Raw genomic sequence first — 24430 nt, forward strand, 5'->3', positions numbered from 1 at the left:
ATATACTGTCAGTAAAAAAAAAAGGTAAAAATACAAATATTGTCTGTATATTTTAAAACTTTTAAAGACCATTGCATTTCACCGCAAGACCCTTAGATTCAATATCCTTAAAGTTAGTGCATTTTGGGGGACATGCGGCTTGAATATCCAAGATTTGAATTTTGTTCACTAATGGGCTGTAAAACATGCTATTTTTATTACAGGTTCTAGTCATGGCAGCCAGTGGATCCAACGTGGAGCTGCTCCTGGAAGGTCTGGTTGATATGTTTTCCCAAAAATAGACAGATTTATTATACAAATACTGACTTGCTTCCTCTGATACCTGTAATTTAAATGTTACATGTTCATTATAGTCATTTTCTGTTTTAATTGCAGCTCAAGTAAAGGCTTTGATAAAAAGCAGGCTGTCCCAAAGTAGCTTCCTCATGGAGTTCAGTCTGTCCTTCTTACATGACAATATCATTGGGAGTTATGGCCTGGCTTTTGAAACCCAAGAGCTTTATGTCTGCTCAGGAGCCCTCACCGATTGGGGATCTACTGTCGCCGATTCCGGTTAATGTAAGCATACTAACAAATAACTGAAATTAAGCAGACTAACTATAGCTATGCAGAAATCTAAACATTTCAAAATGCATTTAATATTTCAAATCGGTCTTTCAGAAGCTGTAGTGAAGAGGTGGAGTGCAGATATCCAGTGCAATCGAGTTCATGAAGAATAAGGGACTTGTCCACCTGTATATTAAAACCAGAAAACATCCTGGTGTTTGATAGTGAATGCTCTTGAGCCAAAATTACAGACTTTGGATTAACTTGTGCCAAGGGCAAATCAATCAGGCACCAGACAGGAACAATGTCTTACATGTCTCCTGAACTATATGAAACCTCCATGGACCCGTTAGCTGCAGATCCCAGGATGGATGTGTGGGCTTTTGGTGTAGTCCTTTTTCTTCTGCTGACTGGAAGTTTTCCATGGAAGTTTGCTACATTAACCGACAGGTAATACAGCAGATTTTCACATTGGCAAACACATTTCTCTTCACACTACATCCCTTTCTCCTTGGGACAAGCTGCCCCCTGGCCTGGATTTAAAAAAAAATGCTCCATAACATCTTGTCCATAGACATCAATACAAGAGGGAAAGCTAAAGATGTGTTGATGTACATGGACGAGATTTTGAAATCTGAAATTCCGCACAAGGCTAGGAGAAAGGTCAGAGCGAAGAGGAACATGGACCATGAATAACTGTAGGTAAATATTTGTTAATTGGCAAGTGAATAAGACATTGTAAATAACAGTTACATACAGGAGGAGGGAGATTAGAGATCTTTGAAAACACTAAATCCACTTGAATGTGACAAACATGTAAAGATTAACTTTATTAAAATGTATTTCATTATTCTCCATACACAGCTTAGTAATAGAATATAAACCAGGATTATTTCATATTTAGAAGCTCACTTTATGCCTTTCAGTGGTCACCTACAGGAACATGTTCTGTGCATTGGGTGGTGCTCACACAAGATCCAATAATGTTTGCATTATGTCAGGTATCCATTTGGTTTATTTTGCATGTATGATCACAAGGTCTTTAGAACGTTTAGATTTGTAAACATCCTAAAACTTCAAATCTTAAAGGGGTTAAACTTACAATAAATAAAATAAGTAATAGGAAACGTGTATTTTATAGAATCTATTCCATTTTCTTAAGGTTTTATTTAGTAATTATAAAGGAGTTTGTTTATTTTACCAACTGCTTCATAAACGGTGTGAGGTTACATTTTAAATTGGAAGTTATTTGAAGTTCATGCATTGCTTGTATTATATACACATTACAATAACGCATTTTATAAACCAGCTCCTTGCCCCATGGATGAGGTTATACAGGGAGAAGATCAAAGGGCAGATTGTGATACATATTTTCCCAATAATTGATATTAATTTCTAATTTTATACAGGAGCAAGCTGAACCAGGCAGGAAACCAAGGGTGGAAACACCTCTCTCAATCTACACCAGGATGAACAGAGTCCCACCCAGAGCATGGTGTAATAACATGTGGGTTTATGCAGTTACTACTCCAGTGCACTGGGTGGAGCTCTAGTGCTTTCACATTGTACATACTGGATATTTCCTATGGATGATCTTCTTACAGCTACTAAAAAAAAGTAAAAATGATTAATTTGTATAGTTTGTGAACAAGTTACTAGTAATAAGGAACATTGTAGAAGCCATATTGCATAAAATTATATGTAAATGGTCATTACTGCAATAATATAAAAAGTAAATATTTAACATGAGCCAAACCAGAGTAAATCCTAAAGTATGGTATGGACACGTCATTCAGTATGAAGGAGAGACTGTCTAGCACAGCTAGAAGATCTTTTTGAAAGTAATTGGAAACATCAGGAAAGACCGGTCCATCTGATTTCTACATGGGCACACTCAGAAGTCTATAAATTCTTTCCCATCTACTGGAATTTTTTTCTTATCTCCTCAAATCTCCAATACATGGGCCTGCATTATCATGGTTTGGAATACCTCCTTTGAATGGTAAGTACCATGCTTTTGGATGTCTCACGAGCGCCATGGTACCCCCCATGTATAGGTTTTATGGGGTTTTGGAAAGTTACACGGTCATATATACGGCTTATCCATTTATGCTTTTTCACCTTGAAATTTGGCAAAGTGATTTTCTGGGCCTATATCGCATTTGAGAGAGCATGGCAGCCTGGGTAATAACATTTCCACTATTATGGCATACCATTTTCAAAAGTAGGCAACCCAGAGTATAAGAAATGGTGCATTGCAAGATGTTTGGTCTAACCACTTTATCAGAAATGAAGGGCCCACATAGCGGTTAAAGCTTTATTTGTGCTTTTTCACACACATGAACTCAATTTTCACAGGACATTTCATATTCCTGATATGAGTTATTGCAACAAAGCCTCACTATTTGTATTTAACATTGTCTCCTGAATGTAACAGTACCCCCATGTACTAGATTTTCTGTTTTGGGGGGGAAGTCACGGGGACAATAATATTAGATGTCCTTTTCAAAGTTGGCAATTTAACAAAGTGATTTTATGGGTCTCTCTCGCCTTTGAGAGAGCATGGCAGCCTGGGTAATAACATTTCCACTATTATGGCAAACCATTTTCAAAAGTAGGCACCCCAGAGTATAACAAATGGCATAATTTGAGATGTTAGGTCTAGCCATTTTAACAGAAATGCTGGGCCCATGTAGCGATTTCTGAAAAATATTTTTATGTACTTTAAATGTATTTAACGTGTTGATATAAATATTATAAGTTTTATTCGGATTGCTTCAAGAACACTGAAATTGAGAAGCCATACCTTGGCCTATAGAGTATTACAGACTTTCATTGTATAGGAATGGAGACCACATCTGGTTCACTTTAAGAGTGATGTTGAAGGGCTTGTTTATAGTAACCTTTGACCTAGCCTTGAAAGCCTGAATTCCTTTGAAGACTCACATTTCTACAGACAATTATTCATTACATCATGTATATAGAAGTTCTTTGTCTCACATATCTTGACGCCAAATATAACGTATGACTTTATCTTAGAAAAATGGGAGTTACTTAGCCTAATTTGAAATCTATGATTAGCCACTTATTTTAAAGTAAGGCAATCTTATGTATACTCCCCTCTGTAACTGAATTTTAAACCCATAAAACTAATTGTAGTTTAGAATTCGTGGCCAATACCTTTAACATCAAAAATGGATAACAACTGGAACATTGCTCTCTGTATTGGACAAAGAATGTTAAAGACATTTGTTATTACCAGATGGATGATAATTGTTATGTTTGAATAAACATAAGTTAAACTGCAAGATACTTGATTCGATTGTTAAGAAAACTGATATGTGACAAACAAAGATTTCACGGAATGCCAATTTCCTACATTTAATGGTGGAGAATGCGGGCACCAACAGCAAACTTTTGATTTAAGCCTGAATTATGACTGCTACAAGCTACAAGAAGATTACAATAAGAAGACAAGAAACTCACTGAAGAAAAGTTGAAATTGTTCCCTGAAGAAAAAGCTTTAGTACCCGGCTTGAAACAGGAGAAACACAATTGACTGATACAGCAGGATGGCATCCCAAAAATCCTTTATTTAAACATTCAGCTTTACTATGCGAAAATAGAGTTGCGCAGGGTGAAAAATCGTTCGAACGTGGAAATATGCTCAGTACTGACGGAAGAATATGACGATAATAATTGAGAGGACAATCTGTATCCTTTTATCCATACTTTATTTATGAAGAAATAAATGTTATGACAAATTGCAGATCGAAGATGGCATTTCGGAGGATTCTCAAGAAATAACTACATATTCCAAAAAGTATTCTTCCATCAGATGATGCGCACACCTGTGGAAATCAAATACTTCAAGGGTATGTGTCTTTAACATGTCTGTAGAAGTTGCTCATATGTATATTAAAACAAATTGTATTAACTGTTAGTTAATTATGGATTGGCAGCAAAAGACTGCTGTCAAATGGAATAGGATCTGTCTGTAAAAGAGTTAATCCTGAAAACGCTATTGTGTATTGAAATGGTTAGACAGATTAACTGGTATTGAGCAAAGCAATGTGGTTAAAAGGGAAAGAAAAAGTTGCATTACTGGCAAAAGGCTTTCTGGAAAATAAAGATTCTATAAAGGAATGGTGTCAACTTAAAAAGACCAGTAATTGTTATGTTTGTAATACATCGAAACAAAAAAGAAATGTGTTGTAAAACAATTGAAAAATATATGTGTTGTTGCAAGGTCTAGTAATTTACCTAGCCTCTAGCTAAACTGTAAATCTCCTTAAAAGTGTTAAAAGAAGGAAATCGCCCCCATGGCTCTCTTTTGAGAGTGCATTGGATGCAACATTAGTTGAAACAAAACCTCAGACTCTCGGCAGTTGTTGAAAGGATTAAGTAATGTCAAGGAAATTAAGATTTTAATATAATGAAAGAAATGCTTAAGAATCAGACTGATCTGTTAAATAGAACCCATAAAACAATGTCTCACGTGTCCAATATTAGACGTTGTTACTAATTTTGACAATTTGCAAAAATTGTTAGTCTGGGGAATGTTACAGATATTTTGTGGAAAAATCTGAAAGATTTGGATTTTAGTTTGGAAGTAGAAGTTGTGTGAAAAGGGCAGAAGAGAAGAAAAGATATAGGAAAATTGGGAAATTGTGCAAGGAAAAGGGTCAGATGGATACTCTCAGATTAGCCAGATTGAGTAAAAATGTGTCTAAATATGATGAGCAAAAAGGACCTTTTTACAATATGAGGGTTTTTGAAGGTGAAATGAATAAACGAAAATTTAGTGATGTGGTAGCCACCAGATGTCGTTTGATCTGGCTGCCAGTCTCATTAAGTGAATGGGTTAAAAATTAACTCATTGATGTGTTGGAGGATAAAGAATGTGAAAAGCCCAGAGTTTAGTTGCAGGAATTGTTTCCAAATATATTGCTAATGGTTGTACAGTGTGCAACTGGTTTGAATAGTTTAGAATTTTCTATTTTTGATTAATTTAAATGGAGAAAATTATGATATACATGTTTTTGCTAATTTAAGGAATAAGGCATGGAATTTGATTACTGACACAAAACAGTTTACTATGTCTAAAGAGTAACACAGGCAGCGTGTTAGTGAATATGTCTCTAGAATATCAGGGTAACCAAATGAGCTAGATTAAGAGATTTTGCTGCTATGGAAATTATGAAATCCTTGCAATTGTTAAAAAGGAAAAACACAGGAATAACTACAATGTTGCACAGACACACTTTTGTCTAGGGATACTTCAGCAGGACTGGCCCCTATTAAAAATGTGTCTAGTGAAGAAGGTAGAATGAGAAATTAGGTTATTAATTGAATATGGTAATTTTAGAGTGAGGTTTAAGGAAAGACCACAAAATTAACAAAATTACCAGGGTACTAAAAACTATTCGGCCACACCCCAAGATAGATATTATAGGGTTTTATTAGAGTAATTCTATGGTATGCTATAATTGCAACCAATAAGGTCATGTTAGGAGATATTGTCCTAAATATGAAGAAAAAAACTTACCCAGTGAAAGGGAAAGAAAATTGAATTTCCCAGACAATAAGAATCTACAGAGAGTGGCAGCTGTAAAAACAGAGCATACATCTTCAACCAACCCCCCCTCACATATCAAATTCATGTGAAGAGTGTATACTGATGTTAAGTGCCATTGAAAGAAAGGTGGAGGCAGTCACAAATCGACAAGTAAAATCTGCCTTAGCCCACCAATAAATAGGGATGTGTAATCCCTAGCTATTATCAGATCTATCTTGCTGATAACGAAGTGAAGATGGGCGACCATATATTTATGGAAGACTAGAGGGAAAAATAACAGTTTTATTAGAAACAGGAGCAGGAATGACTCTAATAAAACACGCTTGCCTTTAAAAATTTAAGCATATCAACAAATCCCTTCTAAGTTTTTAATGGAAAACATGCACATGCAATTCTATCCACTGATAATGACGTTGAGTTTGAAGGAGGTAAAATAAATTGTGACTTATGGGTCGACCTCTCCTCCCACTGTACTATTATGGGAATGGATGTTGTCAATGGAAAAAAAAAAATTGTATGTGGATTTATTAAATTTGGTTTTATGGCAAGCTTTAGGTGAGAGCAAAACAGGTTGAGTGCTTAAACCTAATAATTTAAGATAGTTTAGTCATGATATAACTGTAAAACAGAGTGAAGTGTCACCTTCTATACAACAAGATGATGAGGTTGTACCATATCTTAAAACTAAATACCCCACAGTGTGCTCTAAGTCTAAACAAGATTGTGGGATAGTGAATTTGCAAGTTGTAATTGTAGTTCTAGACCCCCCCCCCCCCCTGCAGTTAAACAATATAAGATCCCAAAGAATCAGAAGAAGGTGTGAATCAGGTGATAAAAGCATTGGTATCTCAAGGAGTGTTGAGAGTGGGTAATTCCAAATTTAAGTCACCATTTGGCTAATAATCAAGCCAATGGCACTTATGGTTTAATTGTAGACACGTATGTGGTGAATAAGTAAATCTCATCAGATATCATGGCGCAAATAGATGCTAATGTTAAGTACTTTCTGTATTGAATATAGTCAATGTGTTCTTTTCTATACCATTCAATGCAGATAGCTAGTATCGCTATGCTTTTACCTTTAAAAATCATCAATATCTGTTCCAGGTGTTGCTACAGGGCTTCCACGCCTCACCAGCTTACTTTCATAAAGCAATGGCTCAAGTATTGGAACCCCTGGGGTATGGGAATAAGATTTTGCAATATATTGATGATCTGTTAAGTTCAAACAGTAACAAGGGACGAGCATGAGCAGATACTGTGTGATAATTGTCAAACACTGGCAGATAATGGGTTAAAACTGAACACATTCAAAGTGCAGATCTTGAAGGAAAGATTTACTTTCCTAGGAGTTAATATAGATCCAGAATGTAAAACGCCATGTACAGCAAGGGTTAAAGCATTGCAGCAATTGCCAAGGCCAATGACAGTATCATCTACAGAAATGTTTAAGCTTGATAAATGTTAGCAGAGAATTTATATATGATATGGCAGGGATAGCAAAACCCTTATGCAATATGCTAAAATATAAAAGATAAGATCATCTGGACAGGGGAATTTGAAAAGAGTTAAATCTGTTAAAAGATGCTCTCACACAAGCGCCTGTGCTAGCTGCTCCCATTGAAACAGTACCATATATTGTTCAATGTTACGCAGGTGTCTCTTCATTAATAGCAGTTTAATGCAAAGGTAGCATGAATCTTTACGAATACTGGGATATTTTTCTAAAATTATGTATCCAGTGGAAAGAGGAATGTTTTCCTGTGTAAAACAGCTCATGGCTGTATGATTGGCTTTAGAAGCAACACAACACATGGCAGGATTTGGACAGATAAATTTACAAACCCCCCAAATATCTAAAACTGTTACAAAATTGTTCTGAGTTAGGAGTATATAGCCAGTTACAAAATAAACCACCCAGGGTAGAAACCAGTAAAAGCCGTGTTATTCCTGATTTGATGTCAGAAGGAAATGGAAATATAATCCAGATCTCCTTTTGAGAAGCAAACAATACAAGGGATTTCTAGTTTGTATGTGGAGGAACAAGATTTTATGTTGATGGATCACATCACACAGGTTATGCCATATATGACGATTAAACAAAAGAATTGCAAAGATAGACTGCCAGGCCATATGTCTGCTCAGAAAACTGAGTTAGAGTCTGTAAAGAAATTTCTAGAAATATATGACCCAGTGAATATAATCAGTGACAGCAGTTATGTAGTTAAAGCTTTAACACTTCACCCCCCAATATGGAGAAACGAGGAATGGTAGATTCTCAGGATAAAGCTTTAAAACATGCAGGTATTCTGGCAGAACTGTTTAATTATTGAAAAGAAAAAAAAGGGTTTAACTTGTTGTGAAACAGACTTGTAGATCAGGAATCAAAGGAAACTTTGTTTGAGGAGTTGTAATACTTGAGAAATGTAATGAGTGCAACTGTTAGTAAAAGACAAATAACAAATACCCTATAAGATCAGATAGAGAATGAAAGGATGTAGCTTTCAGTATAAAAAGAATGGATCTAGATACTGAAACTGGCATGTACAGAGTTAAACACAATGAAACACAAACATTTGTACCTAGTGGCTTATTACAAGAGCTGATTGTATTCAATCATCGTACACAGGGCATTTGGGTACAGGACAACTGTTTAAGGTCCTGCAAAATAAATTGTATCATCCTAATTTAAACCAAAAAGTGTATCCATATATTGCAGAAGTGTCTCATATGTGCTCAATTTAATCCAAGACCTAAATACTAGAAACCAAAATTGCAGAGAGATCCTTTGGCAAAAAGACCATGGTACTCTATATAAATTAAAATCTATGGAACACAATTGGAACGCATGACGCACGCACACAGCGGAACGTGATGACGTCATATACCCGGAACCAGTAAGTGATTACATTCCGATGGCGAACAGCTGAATTTCATCGGTGGAACTCATGAATGAATGTTTATTACTGATTGTGGGGTGTATTTAAGAGGGAGGGAGAGGGAATGGTTTTTTTTTATTCATAGTTAAACCTGTCACACTGCTGCAAGGTCCCTGAGGAAGTCCCTGTAGTGGGAAGAAACGCGTTGGACACATTGTGGACAGTTTTTATCCTATGCTGATTGATTCTTACCTATGTGTAACTAATAAATGCTTTTTGTACTTTGCACAAGCCTTTCTACTTTTTTCATTCTGGATTGCTTTTCTTTTTGTATCTTTCTCCACTAATGAGATTGAATAATTTTGAAAGCAGAGAAACATCTGAGAACAAGGAGTTGTGATACGCCCTATTGTCACTGAAAGTGTGAGTGATCGATTTGGCACATATCACTATTATACATCTATCAAACAGTCGCACTGTGTCACTTTTTATTTCCCTATAGTTGGATTGACCCATATTTTGGTTTCATATTTATATGGAAGATTTGAGGAGATCTTCGGGTTAAAATCTACTATTTAGAGGAAAGTTTCATTATTTATTTACAAACACCTGGTGTTATGTCACATTGGTGAAATTGTATCACCACAAAGCTATACAGTGAAAGGATTTTGTGTTTTGTTTCACAATTATCCAAATATATTAGCTTATACAATTTAGAAATAGTAAATCTTAAATCAGGAAAGTTAAAATTCTGCAAACGTAAAATCTGGTTAGAATTATTCTTATTGGATGGTCATAGGAATGGTGAATGATCTTGCCTATGAGAATTGCAGCCAGCAGTGGAAGAGTTAATTTAGTGTGATTAAACCGTCAGACAACGTTTTTATTGTTTTACGCTGCACTGCTGTGTTCTGTGAACTTTTGTCTTCTTTATGAATTTGGTTTCTAAGCAGTGTCCCATCATAAATCTTGTTGACAACTGGTGTATGTAACGGTTGCTTTTAGTGGTCTATATTGTGTTAAACCACTGCCATATTGTATAGTTATGTTAGACCTAAATATTCACTGATTGTCACACATGTTACACATATTTTTATTGTCACATTATATTTTTATAATTAATTTGTGATTAATGTTTGAAATAAAAATCTTCTGGTGAAACTTCCTCTAGGATCTAAATTAAAATTGTGTGGGTAATTCTCAGCTTTAAAATCTTTCATCAGGAACAGTGCCAAGATATCAATTTTCTATACAATAAAAAAATATTTTATAATTTTTATGAAATTACTTTAATATTTATCACCCCATAAATATCCTCACAACACTGAAGTGTTGGAAAAACTAAAACCACACAAGGAATATTTTTTAGTTTTCTTGTAAAATTTGAAAGTGTATATAGACTGGTTGCTAATTTTACTCAAGATCAGTTAATTAATGCATTTGTGAAAAAAATTGGAACTCTAGATCCAACTGCAATTGTGACAACTAAAGAAAAAAAGAACTGAGAGAAGTTGCTTTTTTCTTAAATAAAGTAAGGCAGGAGTCCAGAAATTAAGGGGTTAAAATGGCTTGTGGAATTAGGCAGAGAAAGAAGCCTCCTTGTAAGAGAGTGATACAAACAGCTGAACCCCTTCCAATTGTTTCAACTGAAAACTGCAAAGTTAAAAGGCAAAGGCAGACTAACTCCTAAAGTTATTTGTTTTTGGTGCTTTAGGAATTAATCTGCCTTTGCCTTTTAACTTTGCAGTTTTCAGTTGAAACAATTGGAAGCGGTTCAGCTGTTTGTTTTTATGTGTGTTCTAGGAAAGTATTCGGTGAATTAATTAAAATGTGTACATTAAGGTTATCTCAGAATGAAATACACTAATGTAACAGTTAGGTTGATTTAAAATCTTTGATTTAATTCATGAGAATGAGATTTTAATGTCATGACTGATAATGGATTACTATATTTTGCAAAGCCTGGACATACATAGGTTTTGATTATATAGAAGAAAAAAGTTGCTAAAGTATAGTGTGAAACAATATTTGTCTATAACAACTGACATATGACAAGGTGATACCTCCAGATTATTAAACAGTTTAAAAGGGGGGTATGATTAGTAAGGTATGGTTAGTAAAACATTGAAAATTGAAATGTGTAGAAAGATTGATATAAAAGGACATTTAAAGAATTTACAACATTACATGGCACAAAAGCAATGACCACTAGATGGTAGATCTCATGAGAAGAAATGAGAATGTTTTGGAGTGCATGTAATTCAATGTTAAACTGTATAATATATGATTGAGTTGTAAATTATGTAAGCCATTGTATTGATGCTGGACATGTTTTTTGCTTTCATGTAGGTAAAGCGTGACAGATCCTTGTGACAATAAATTAGGAAAGCATTCCTTTAGACAACTGGACATCAGCTCTTGGAAAGAGACTTCATCTGACCTGCAAACTGTGATGGAAGCTTTTACAGAGTTCATTCGATACAGAAGATTAACAGACTTAAAAAAGAAAGAAATAAACACTAACATACCTATCAATTCCTCAATATTAACAGAAAAGAAAACAGACAATGAAACGTTATTTATCAGTTATGAGTATATTGATACCAAGAGAGAGTATTTATAAATGTGTAACACATGGAAGAAAATTACAAAATATAGTATTGAAGAGAACTATTACATTATGACATAACATATGAGAAGTATCAGGGGCAGATAAAATGAGGTTTTTGTATAGCTAATACTACAAAGAGTGAGTTCAAAAGTATTTCATAGATTCACAAGAATGAGTTATTTGTTAATATCGAGGTGAAGTAAAACAAACTATGGTAACTAGCGGAAGAAAACTAAGGAAGGATAATTTATATTAAATAATGGTATACATTAAGAATATAAGAGGAATAGATTTGAAATGTAGTTGAGTATAGTAAACAATTATATTTGGCCTAAGTCTAAAAATGTCTGGGCTAGGGAGAATAGGTTTCTGGATATGACGGTATCCAATGAATAAGTTATTTAATGACTAGGAATAAGAGTTTCTGGGCAGTATAACCCCTAGCTTAGTTTAGTTAGTTCAAGAAGTGTACTAAGGAATACAAATGTTTGGGTAACATTTGGACAATCCTACTTTTATGTTCAGATGTAATACATTAATAAGTCATCACAATTAAGGTCTAATGAGGAGAGCGATGATAATGAATTTAAATTATTCTCTGAGTTCTTTTAAAGTAAACCTTTCGCCGAATGAATGAAAAGTTTGTTACTATAAGGTGGGATGTTCGCGGGAACAATAATGATGTCAATAAATAGATGTGATCGGAAGATTCCTAGAATAATAAGTATTAACAAACATTATTTGCAGAATTCGATAACTTCATGGTTGATAACACCACAACCTTTGAAGCTTTGCAAACTATTATGAGTCTTATAAGTAGTGTTGGTATATTTCAGGTAGTGAGAGCCTACTGTATATACAGATTATATACTATGATTGTAAAGTACTGATACAATCATCACTAGGTGGGATTAATGGTATAGGAATGTAATTCATGAATACAAAGTGACAGTTTAATTTACTAGAAAACATGATTCATGGATATATAACTGGATGGGATATACAAGCAATACATGTATTAGTACTTGAGTAATATCAATTCTTGAGAATGAAAATACTTTGTGATATGTGTCTGTATTAGCAATATGATAGGGATACAGTTTAGAATGTTACAAGATCTGGATTGTATCTACAAAGACATGACTGTAACAGATCAGGTAGATCTTTCTCATTGCTTTACATTATTTATTGGATCAACCTTTGTAAATATTTTATTAATTTATAATAGATAGATATATTTAGTTTTTTTAGTTTTTTTCTTCAAGTCGTTATGAATACCAATACATAGCGGAAGCACAGGGAGTTTGAAGTAAAGCAAGCATTAGGAGGGTAGAAACTCGACCTAAGAATTCTCATAACAGAAAGTTGTGACTACATCTTGTCTTATGCTCAATGACTGATGAATATGATACAAGTGATGTATGAACGAACAGGTCAGTGACATGGTGTTATGGTTTTAAGACAAACCATGAACAGACTGAATATAGAATATTGCATATTCTATGTTTCTATTGATTATTTATGGATATTAAAACATAGAATGTGACGGCAGACAAGAACCATTCAGTCCATCTAGTCTGCCCAATTTTCTAAATACTTTCATTAGTCCCTGGCCTTATCTTATAGTTAGGATAGCCTTATGCCTATCCCACGCATGCTTAAACTCCTTTACTGTGTTAACCTCTACCACTTCAGCTGGAAGGCTATTCCATGCATCCACTACCCTCTCAGTAAAGTAATACTTCCTGATATTTTTAAACCTTTGTCCCTCTAATTTAAGACCATGTCCTCTTGTTGTGGTAGTTTTTCTTCTTTTAAATATATAGTCTCCTCCTTTACTGTGTTGATTCCCTTTATGTATTTAAATGTTTCTATCATATCCCCCCTGTCTCCTCTTTCCTCCAAGCTATACATGTTAAGATCCTTTAACCTTTCCTGGTAAGTTTTATCCTGCAATGCATGAACCAGTTTAGTAGCCCTTCTCTAAACTCAAAAGTATCAATATCCTTCTGGATTGACATAAGTAACAGATGGTATCAATAAGTCACAAGGTTTTCTTGTATGAGAACTCTGGAATGTTTATTGGGGGTCTTGTCCTTATATGGCTAGAGCTATACTCTGACGTCAGTATGGGCACATCTATATAGTAACTGAACAAATGGACACCAGGTCTCTCTCTTGGCTCTTCTTCCTGTACAGCGATGTTACGCTTCCTTCAAAAAGTTCAGCAATTACCATCTGCTGTTGAACATCTATGATCATGTAACATCCTTTGTTGTTTTATTATGTATCAGTAACCAAGAATACACCATAAGAAACATAAGTCAGATTGCGTATGAGTACTTTTCATTAATATAGACGTATATTAATGTAGCGAGCCTTTGACCCAAGACTATATATACACAAAAGATGTACATATCAACAGGAGAAAACACAGACCACTTATTACACTAAGCAACTCATTAGAATATTCTCTATATCTAGCCACGGGAATGATGGGAAATAAATTATAAATCCCACCGATAATCTAATAAAATGTCCAAACAATGAGCTGTGTATGATGGGCACTAGGTTTAGCTTGTAGACCTTAAAAGACAAATGTGCTGATTACCATTTAAAGAAATAAAACCCTTGACAAGAGCCCTCTGTTTCTATCCCAGTAAGAAGGTATCTTGAGATGGAAACCTACTAACAGCTAGCAGCTTTCTTTCACAGACAGTCTAGTGCGCAATGTAGGACTCAGCCTTGTATTGAAACATCTCATCACTCACAGATTGACAATTAACGCTTGGAGTTCTGAAATATCGCCAGTAAATGGAAGTTAATGGATCAGATGTAAAGTTACTCAATATAAAGAAACATCCATGTTTCCATGGTGATTGGGCATTTAGCTCATGGCCCCAGAATTGCACCTCAAACCTTCCCTGTAGTGTATTCTCATACATAGTTGTCTTTATTTGTAGGAAATTAACTGTTCCTGAGAAGCTTGTCACACCACAGTTCCATTAATGGAATCATATTGTCTTGCAGCCAAAAATTAATATTTATTCAAACATACACACCATCCGAAAATAACAAAGTCTTTGCACATATCTGGACCAATACAGCAGTGTGTAAGCACTTCAAGATCGGACCCATTTTTAATGTTAAAAGAATTGAAGAATTTCTAACTGCAAACATTTTTTAAATGCAGTTACTTAGAGGCGTACATATAAAGTTATTGGATACCTTATAATGTGGCCATCATAGAAAAGGGGTAATGGCTTAATAACAATTCTGTCCAGTCTATGATTAAAGCCATACGTTATATTTGGGTGGTAAAACATAATTTACACCAAGAACATTCTATATACAGTGCCTTGCAAAAGTATTCACCCCCTTGGCATTTTTCGTGTTTTGTTGCGTCCCAACCTGGAATGAACATGGATTGTTTGAGGATTTGCATCATTTAATTTACAGAACATGCCCAAAACTTTGGAGAGTCTTTTTATTGTGAAACAAACAAATAGGAGAAAATAACAGAAAAAGTCAATGTGCATAACTACTCACCCCCCAAAAGTCAATACTTTGTAGAGCCACCTTTTGCGGCAATCACAGATCCAAGTCACTTTGGATAAGTCTATGAGCTTGCCACATCTTACCACGGCAACGTTTGCCCATTCCTCTTTACAAAACTGCTCCAGCTCCTTTAAGTTGGATGGTTTGCGCTTGTGAACAGCAATCTAAGTCTGAACACAGATTTTCATATTTGATTGAGGTCTAGGCTTTGACTAGGACATTCCAACACATCTACATGTTTCCCCTTAAACCACTCAAGTGTTGCTTTAGCAGTGTGTTTGGGGTCATTGTCCTGCTGGAAGGTGAACATCCGTCCTAGCCTCATATCCCGCACAGTGGTACAGGTTTTGCTAAAGAATATCCGTGTATTTAGCAGCATCCATCTTTCCCTCAACTCTGACCAGTTTCCCAGTCCCGGCTGCTGAAAAACAAACATCCCCACAGCATGATGCTGCCACCACCATGTTTCACTGTGGGGATGGTGTTCTTTGGGTGATGTGATGTGTTGGGTTTGCGCCAGACATAGCTTTGGTAGCTGAAAAGTTAAATTTTAGTCTCATTAGGCCAGAGCACCTTCCTCTATACATTTTGGGAATCTCCCACATGCCTTTTCGCAAACTCAAAATGTGCCATTTTGTTTTTTTGCTAAAAGTAATGTAACTGCCATAAAGCCCAACTCTATGGAGCGTACGGCTTATTGTCGTCCTATGCACAGATACTCCATTCTCTGCTGTGGAACTCTGCAGCTCCTCCAGGGTTACCTTAGCTCTCTGTGCTGCCTCTCTGATTAATGCCCTCCTTGCCTGGTCCGTGAGTTTTGGTGGGCGGCCGTCTCTTGGCAGGTTTGCTTTTGTGCCATGTTCTTTCCATTGAGATTTGATGGTGCTCCTGAGGATCATCAAAATATTTGGATATTTTTTTTTTTTTTAATTTTTTATACCCTAACCCTGACTTGTACTTCTCAACAACATTGTCCCTTACTTGTTTGCAGAGTTCCTTGGTCTTCATGGAAGTGTTTGGTTAGTGGTGCCTCTTGCTTAGCCTCTGGGGCCTTTAAAAAAAAATAAAAAAAAAATGTATATGTAATGACAAAATCATGTGACACTTGATTGCACAGAAGTGACAGAGTCAGGAACGAGCCGAGGTCAAGGGAACAGAGACACAGCGTAAACAAGCACTAGCCAAGGTCTGGTACACAGGAGTCAGGAAGCCGACAAAATATACAAAGCAGGGATAAAAAGCCAAGTTCTAGTACGAAAAAAACATTACTGAACGCACTAAAGGGAACTGAATCAGAAACTACGATAGGGCAGGGAGCTAAAGGAAAGAGGAGTATAAATACCAATTTGATTGGCCCCTGTCATATCCAGGCCCCCAAAACGTGATTATGGGGAATGTGGAATGACATGGGCCAATGGGAGACAGTTTCACATTTCGTCTCCCACTGTCCCTTTAAAAGAGCGCCCGAGACGTGCGGTCAGTGCCCGCCTTCCTGTAAACTCAGTCAGACGAGCCACGTGCGGCTCATGCAGATGCAGGACCGCGCCTGGCGGGAACAGAGGACCTCGCAGGCCCCCGGAGAGGGTTAGTACTGCTACAAGGAGTCTCTTCCTAATACACACGTGAGTCTGGCTTGCAGTGCTGGGTCAAATGTTAATATCAACAGGCCTTCATCAATCTATCTGAACTAGAACCAGATGTAGTGACCATTGATATACAATGGAAGTCTGTAATACTAGATACATAGGTAGGGCCTCAGTTCCTGTGTCTGAAATGAAATTAATTTGAATATAAAGAATTAGAATATTCATTGTGGCAAACCTACCCACTTCTGAACTATAATATGGGAAGGTTGTCTGTAGGCTGTACTGTGTGCCGTGTATACTTGCTGTGTGTATGTTATGCTATAGTGATTCGCATGCTGGCAGCCGTAAGCTACCAGCATACAAGCACTTCGTTCGGCGAACAGCGGCGAACAGTGGCGATCTAAGCCGTTCGCCGAACGAATACGGGCCCCCCTGGTAGATCACACATTTAGGGTCATGTGGCACTTGTTAACCGATTGCAACAATGTTGCAATCGGTAATTATAGACTATCCTGAGTGGCCGTCGTTCGACTACTGACCATGCGGCGGTCGGCCATCTTGGATTCGTCTATTTCGCAGCGGTGTTTGGTCGTCGAGTGCCTGGAACTAAAAACGGCTACTCGATGATGCGAACACCGCTGCACTTCCAGGCCATTCGGGAGCCCGGTTTTCGGTAGAATCGTTCCCCTAGATACATTCGACAGATTGAGGGTAACTTCTATGCAAAACTGTATTTGTGCGGCGTTCGGTCATTTCAGCTGGGATCTGAGCGGTATTCTCACAAAAGGTGCGCTCAGACCCCAGCTATATACCGAACGTTCGGTCATCTCAATGTACCGAATATTGTGTAAAATATATATTTTAAAGTAAATTGCCGGTTCTGCTGCACGAGGGGATAATCCACTTAATCGTCCATTTTAGTGGGAGTATCCCTCTCGTGCAGCAATGCCTGTTGGGAGAAGAACAATGCCTGTTGGGAGAAATCCCCTGAATTATCTGTACGGAAACCCCTTGCATGGGGAACTGCTTAAATATGCCAGCTTGTGAATAAAGCGAGTTAGTTGACTCCCAAACTGTATTTCGTCCGGTTATTGGGAGGATTTGGGGACTTGCCTTACTTTTCAGCGCTGACTGTGGATTTACCGGTGGAACCAGCGGAGATCGTGGTCTCTAATACTGCCCTCCGCTACATTCATCTTACAAAGAAAAAAATCCTACAGATGTTTTAAATTCCATTAAATATTTCATTATTCAGCTCTGCCCCCTGCTGGATGCAGACTGACATTGTTATTGTAGGTGGGATATCATTCTAACTCTAAACCCAAATTTATTAACACACCCAAATCCTGCATTTACATAGAAACTGCTAAACAGACTAAAAGGAGACAGTAACTTAATATAGTAGTCTGTGAATGTATTTACATTAAGAGATTGACAATACTAAGCTTTGATTAATACTGAGGTGTGCAATTACTGTGATTACTGAATAGAAAGCTTTTAGAAGGTTTGATTTACATAATATTCAAAAATAAAAACTCAAATTTGCATTTTCTTTTCAAAAGAAATAAGATATAATACAGTGCCAAAAATACTCTGAAAGCAAGACTTTAAAAAAAAAAAAATTGCAAACACTGACATTTTAGCCAAATTGTAATCCATCCACTGATTCTTTATCTTCTCCAGTTTCTGAATTCCTTCATGGCTTCTGTTACAAACTGCCCTGCTTCCCTGGGTTGTGGATAAGCCTATTTGCCAGCCTCCTTCCTCATGACTATGGCCCCTGGGAGATTGTGCCCCTGAAAATGTATGGACTTTTATTGGGTGTGTATGGCCCTTTAAGAACTGTTTGCGGACATAGTGACTTTGTCCCTAAACCTTTAATATACTGTGTCCCTGGCTTTCTCCCACTTGGTTCAGTAAATGGGGCTTACTGAACCAAGTACCACACAGGCAGACCACCCAGAAGTTAAAGTGTGCAGGCAATTTACCTCCCAGGCTGTGAGGTTACTGCAGGTTAATTGCCGAGCGCTGGGTGGCCGCTGTTCGTGCAAACGAACACGTGGCGGCAGCCATCTTTGCTCATTCAAACGAGGTCAGCGGTATGTGTAGCCAAATTCATGGAACTGAAATCGGCTACACATTTCCGCGAACACCGCTGACCCTTACCTTCTCCTACACTAAACTTTCAGCTGCAGAGACTAAGTCCCGTTCGAAGATTCAAATGTCCGTTCGAATGGGACGTAGTCGTTTTTCAGTGTGAAATAGACCGACCGCACAGCCCAAATCTATGGAACTGTTTGGGGCAGGAAAATGTGCTTGCGGTCGGTCATAAAGGACTTCCGTCTAACTTTTGATCTACTGGATGGATTTGTGTTATGTTTATATTTAAATTGTGCTGATTAATATGTAATTTTTATGAAGATTGGATGTATGGTTTTAAAGTTACAGTTGATGTGTAAAAACTGTATTTTTACTGTCTGTGATAATTATGTTAAGTATTGTGTACCATAATTATATCACAGGCAGAGGGGAGGATTTTGTGTGTAATTGCTGGGAGTGTTTTCGTTAATGTACGTGTATGATTGATTGTTTTGTTAAACCCTGTGGGTGGTCCTATCTAAGGGAAACCTGCATAAAAGAAGGTTCTTTTGGTGCCAATAAAACAGAATGACTTCACCCTCTAACTTGCAGCCTTGACTCATGTTTGTAGGGGACAGCTACAATCACTACAGGGATTGCTATGCTCTTCATACTCCCTTAGCTACTGAGCTCTTGTAAGAGCTCTTGTTCCTGATCCTGCTTTGCTCTACAGAAGGAAGAGGTTCACCTACTGGAACCTGGAGCCTGGTCGTAGGTCTAGGGCACAGAGCAAATGGCGAGATACCAGCCAAGCAACGGTGCAGTACTTATGGTGGCTACGCAATAGTTATGTGTCTACGGTGCTGATGGTCCTTTGGTGAGCGCTAGGAGCATCCTTTCTATGGTCCAACTTCCAGCCAGCCTGGAGGCAACCGTAACAGCTTCTTCTTGCAATCACTGTCACTGCAATGAGCAGCCATCACATGGTAGAAAGGTTGACCAGTGCATGAATTATTGCATATATATTGTTATTGTATGAATACTCTCCCACTGCAATCACAATAAGGAACCAATGTAAGCCCCTATCCACACTGCACGGCATGAGAGCCGGTTAGGGGGCAGCATTATATAGAGGGGCAAAACCAGGAAACATTTAGATCCCCACATCGTGCCCTGAAATCCACTGGTAGAAACCATTACGTTATGTCCATAGACAATGGAAGAAGTGTGTTTTTACATTAATTGGCATTAAATGTTGCCAGGAGATACTTTATATGAATAATAATGACAATCATCTCAATACAAAGTAAAAGCAATATCAGATCACACAGGGATAAGTAGGGTAAAAGGAGGATCAAAAATAAATATTCTGTATAAGGATCAGAGAGTGAGCAGAAAATATAAATCTATATAGAGAATAGTTCTGACCCTGTGGAACATTGTACACAGGGATAACTAGGGTAATAGCAGGGGATGCCCGAATCTTCTACAGGGTCAGAACTATTCTCTATATAGATATATATTTTCTCCTCACTCTCTGACCATTATACAGAATATGTTTTACCCCCTGGAACAACGTGGTTATTTTGTTCCTCCTACTACCCTACTTGTGTACGATCTGATCTGGCTATAACCCCGGATCATGGATCAGGTTCGAGATGGGTCAGTTTCTCCAGAAATGCTTTAGATTTACAGGAAGATCTCCTGAAAGCTTGTTATTCCAAGATAATGTTAGTCCAAAAATAAAATAAAGTTAAAATATTACCTGCATTATTTCCAGGATTCTGTTAAAATAGATTTTAACTTAATTAGTTTATGTTCTAACAGTGACATCATTTAGCAACAGTTTCTTTCCAAGAGTCTCAGTTTCCATGTTTCCCAAGTTTCTATTTATATGTAAATGAATGGGAACCCTGGTGGGTAATTAACCTATTGTATGCAAAGTTACCCAATCAGCTGCCCCTTATTAGACCCATATCCACCCTCTCTGCTCAGTAACATTCTGTATCCAGAGCGACAGACTGAGCGAGTGTCGATTCTATTCCTGGCTCTACTCATCTCTAGAAGGTAAGGATTTCATAGTATGGCAGTCTCAGTCCGGGTATCGATGGGATGAAGGGTTAATAGACTGTGGGAAAAGGGTTGGTTTATAGGTTATTGGTTAGGATGTGTGGTGGATTGGCAATTAGACGGTCAGAAGATTTTCAGGCTTTGTGGAAGTAACTGGCTGAAGACGCTGTGAATTTATGTACAAATATAAATATTCTTAAAATGAAACCAATTCCAAAGCTTCTTCTCAAAACATTTTATCTGTTAGAATTTAGTACCAAAATAAATTAGTGTGATGTGAGCACTTTAAAATATAACGTTTATTGATGGACGTTAAAATATCCCAAGAAAGGGGGTATTAGTCTGTAGATAAATACATAGAAAGTAATAGTATATAAAGTAGAACAAGGGGGTGAAAAAATAGAATACAAAATGATAAAAATCCAAGTATCTCGAAGTAGATGGGATACAAAAAGGAGTCAAACGTTAATACTACACATTTAGGCACATATTTCCTGGTGGATAATAAAGAATCCAGTATACCACTTATACGCTGCACAGTTAACTGTTGCAACTGTGTATCACATAGCTTTTTATCATTTTGTTTTGTTTTTTCACCCCCTTGTTCTACTTTATATACTATTACTTTCTATGTATTTATCTACAAACTATAGCTCAATGCCCCCCTTTTTGGGAAAATTTAGTTTGGTAGTACAATTACAGGGTTTCAAACCCCTTGACAAAGTGGTGAAGCAAAGTTTCTCACTTGCGGTCAATTAGTGGTGGACGAGATCGATTCTTCGTTTTAGAATGTAGTATTTATGATATTTTGCCTTATTAAACCTTCCATCCTCTCCAGTAATCTCATTACTCACTGTTTTACTTTCTATATTCCTCTTTTACAGATCTTTTCCCCAGCTCACAGTTTCTTCAATTAAAGCTTGCCCTCCTCTCCACCCAAAATCCCATTGCTCTAATTTAAAGTCTCATAACTCTCTCTCTGATCATATTTTAGCCCACCCGACCTTCGCCGTGTCTTGTAGTTCTCTTGCCCTTCACCTCTGATACTGCATTCTAAAATGCTAAGAATGGAAATAAGGATTTACCCAAAATATAGTGCAATGGTTCTTTTATAGAATTTAACATTTTTAAATTTCTTATACAGGTTTAAATGTCTATTTTTAATAAAAGCCTTCATAGTGCATATGTTTTTGGGTTTGTACATTTACCATTTGATCTAATAATGTAAGGACAATAAACACATGTCTCCCCCACCGTTCTGCACAGCTAATTGCATACAACCTTTATTCTATCAGAGCAGTGATCCGGGTTTGTGTCCCCAAAGAAGGCACATTAACTGCATCTTCAGAGCACCTTCAGCCAATACCAAGACCTGTAGGCTAAATCAGGCAGCAATACATTTATACTAAATGTTTAATGATATCAATTACACTGATCACTTTCTTTGGTTTTAGAATGGCCGCTACAATCATGGATGTCACTAAGGAGACAGCAAAGGATCTTCTGAAGCTGGTGGGAGAGACATCTCAGACCATGACGAGGATGTCTGTAATGGATCACTTGGACCCAATTAAAGAACTGGGCAAAGGTTCTTATGGGAAGGTTCTCCTTGCCAATCACAGGCGTTCAGGTAAGTTACATTAGCTTGTATGCTCATCTCTCACCTTTTAAAAAAAACTGGAGTCCTTTATTTTATACAGAGTAAGTTCTAATGGATTTCTGCATTTAGCAGGGTAAAGTACAATGCCGATGCTTTTTGGCACCTCAAGAAATTGCTAGTCCATAAACTGAAAGCCATGGTTTTATAAAACTATTATCTGTATAAACATGAGTAGCTGGAGATCACAGTATATTTTGTTTTGTTAACAGGACAGCTGGTGGCCTTGAAAATGCTGGTGAAGGAGAAGACTTTAGCAGATAATTTCCTCTTGGAATATAGTATCTGCGTCTACCTTGGGATTCATCCCCATATCGTTACCACCTTTAGAATGGCCTTCGAAACACCAAGCAACTATGTGTTTGTTCAGGAGGTTGCACCAGCTGGGACACTACATTCCATCATAACACCAAAAGGTGAGGTTTCCAAAAATTGGCACGCATTTAGTTTTATGGTCTTAATAATCAATGTAATTCCCATGTAAATAAACACCCCCTACCCCCCTGTCCTCCTACCCATTGTTATTGTAAATAAAAATGAATCTCTTATGTCTGATGGATTCAATTATTATCTTCTCACCTTTACAGGTTGGTTTACAAGAGGACATTGTGAAGCGCTGCATTCTTCAGCTGACGAGTGCCTTGGAGTTCATCCACTACAAGGGACTGGTCCATCGGGACATCAAGCTGAATAATATTCTGCTCATGGACCATGAATGCCATTGCATCAAACTTGCAGACTTTGGACTCACCCGACTCCAGGGAACCTATGTACCAGGAATGTCCTGGATCATTCCCTACATGGCTCCTGAACTCTGCCTTGTTGCAGACAGTGAGCCGATATTATTGCACCCTAGCCTTGATGTTTGGGCATTTGGAGTCCTGGTGTATGTGATGCTCACTGGCTGTTTCCCATGGAAGGAGGCTTTACCAAGGGACCAACAATATTTGCAGTTTGTTCACTGGCAGGTATTTAAAGACACTGTGCCAATACCAGCCGAGTGGAGGTTGGTTACCACTGAATCCCAGCATTTCTTCAGACTAATGTTGGCCATTGATGCTACTGACAGATGTTCTGTATCACACATTGTGGAATATATTCACTGGCCATGGAAAGCCGATATCCCCCATAAGGACATTACATGAGGCACGCAGACCAAAAGTGGGCAGTAACTTAGGGAATCAAAGCTGCAGATTCCGGTAAGTCTGATTGTAGCCGAACGCATTTTTCAACTCACAAATATATCCAAGATTGAGATAGGATACAACAATAGTTTAAGAACTGATGTGTTTTGTTTAGGATAAGGGAACATTTTATCCACTATTTTAACTGCTAACTAGTTGAAATGTAGACAATGGTTTAAAGTAGCACGCTGTTACAGCAGTTTGTAGATATACCACAAAGAAAATATGCATGCAATTTGGTTTCCATTTCTCTTTGGGGTTATATAAAATCTTGATTTATGTATATTCATTTTGTTCTTGTATATTGCTAGACTTTGGTTAGTTAAAGGGATACTCCAGGCACCCAGATCACTTCTGCCCATTGGAGTGGTCTGGGTGCCAACTCCCATCACCCTTACCCTCTAAGTGTATTTATTGCAGTTTTTATAAACTACAATAATTACTTTGCACGGTTAAGTCCTCCGGCTTCTTAAAACACGAAAAGTGTTTTAAACTACGCTGGACGTCCTGACGCTATGCATGAGGACCTCCAACGTCGTCAGTGTGGCAGAAGCAGCCACAAGAGACTGTTACTTAAAATGTTATATGTTATTCGAACTACCTGTCACTGAATGTACCGTGTATTTTACCAGCATGTTAATGTAATCGGTTCCCGAACCAGAAATGTGTAGCCGGTTCGGGA

At 37.3% G+C, this 24430-nt stretch overlaps 1 protein-coding gene across 1 annotated transcript; it reads left to right on the forward strand.

Annotated features, from left to right (window-relative positions):
- The first annotated feature begins 212 nt into the window (after positions 1–212).
- Positions 213–23709, forward strand: LOC134610539 (serine/threonine-protein kinase SBK1-like). Its single transcript, XM_063453503.1, has 7 exons — positions 213–252; positions 376–552; positions 1121–1209; positions 1956–2053; positions 22362–22537; positions 22777–22985; positions 23152–23709. The coding sequence occupies exons 1-7, from the start codon at positions 213–215 to the stop codon at positions 23707–23709; spliced, it is 1347 nt and encodes a 448-aa protein (XP_063309573.1).
- Positions 23710–24430: the final 721 nt, after the last annotated feature.

Source organism: Pelobates fuscus, chromosome 5 (assembly GCF_036172605.1).
Source record: "Pelobates fuscus isolate aPelFus1 chromosome 5, aPelFus1.pri, whole genome shotgun sequence".
In the NCBI taxonomy this organism is placed as follows: Eukaryota; Metazoa; Chordata; class Amphibia; order Anura; family Pelobatidae; genus Pelobates; species Pelobates fuscus.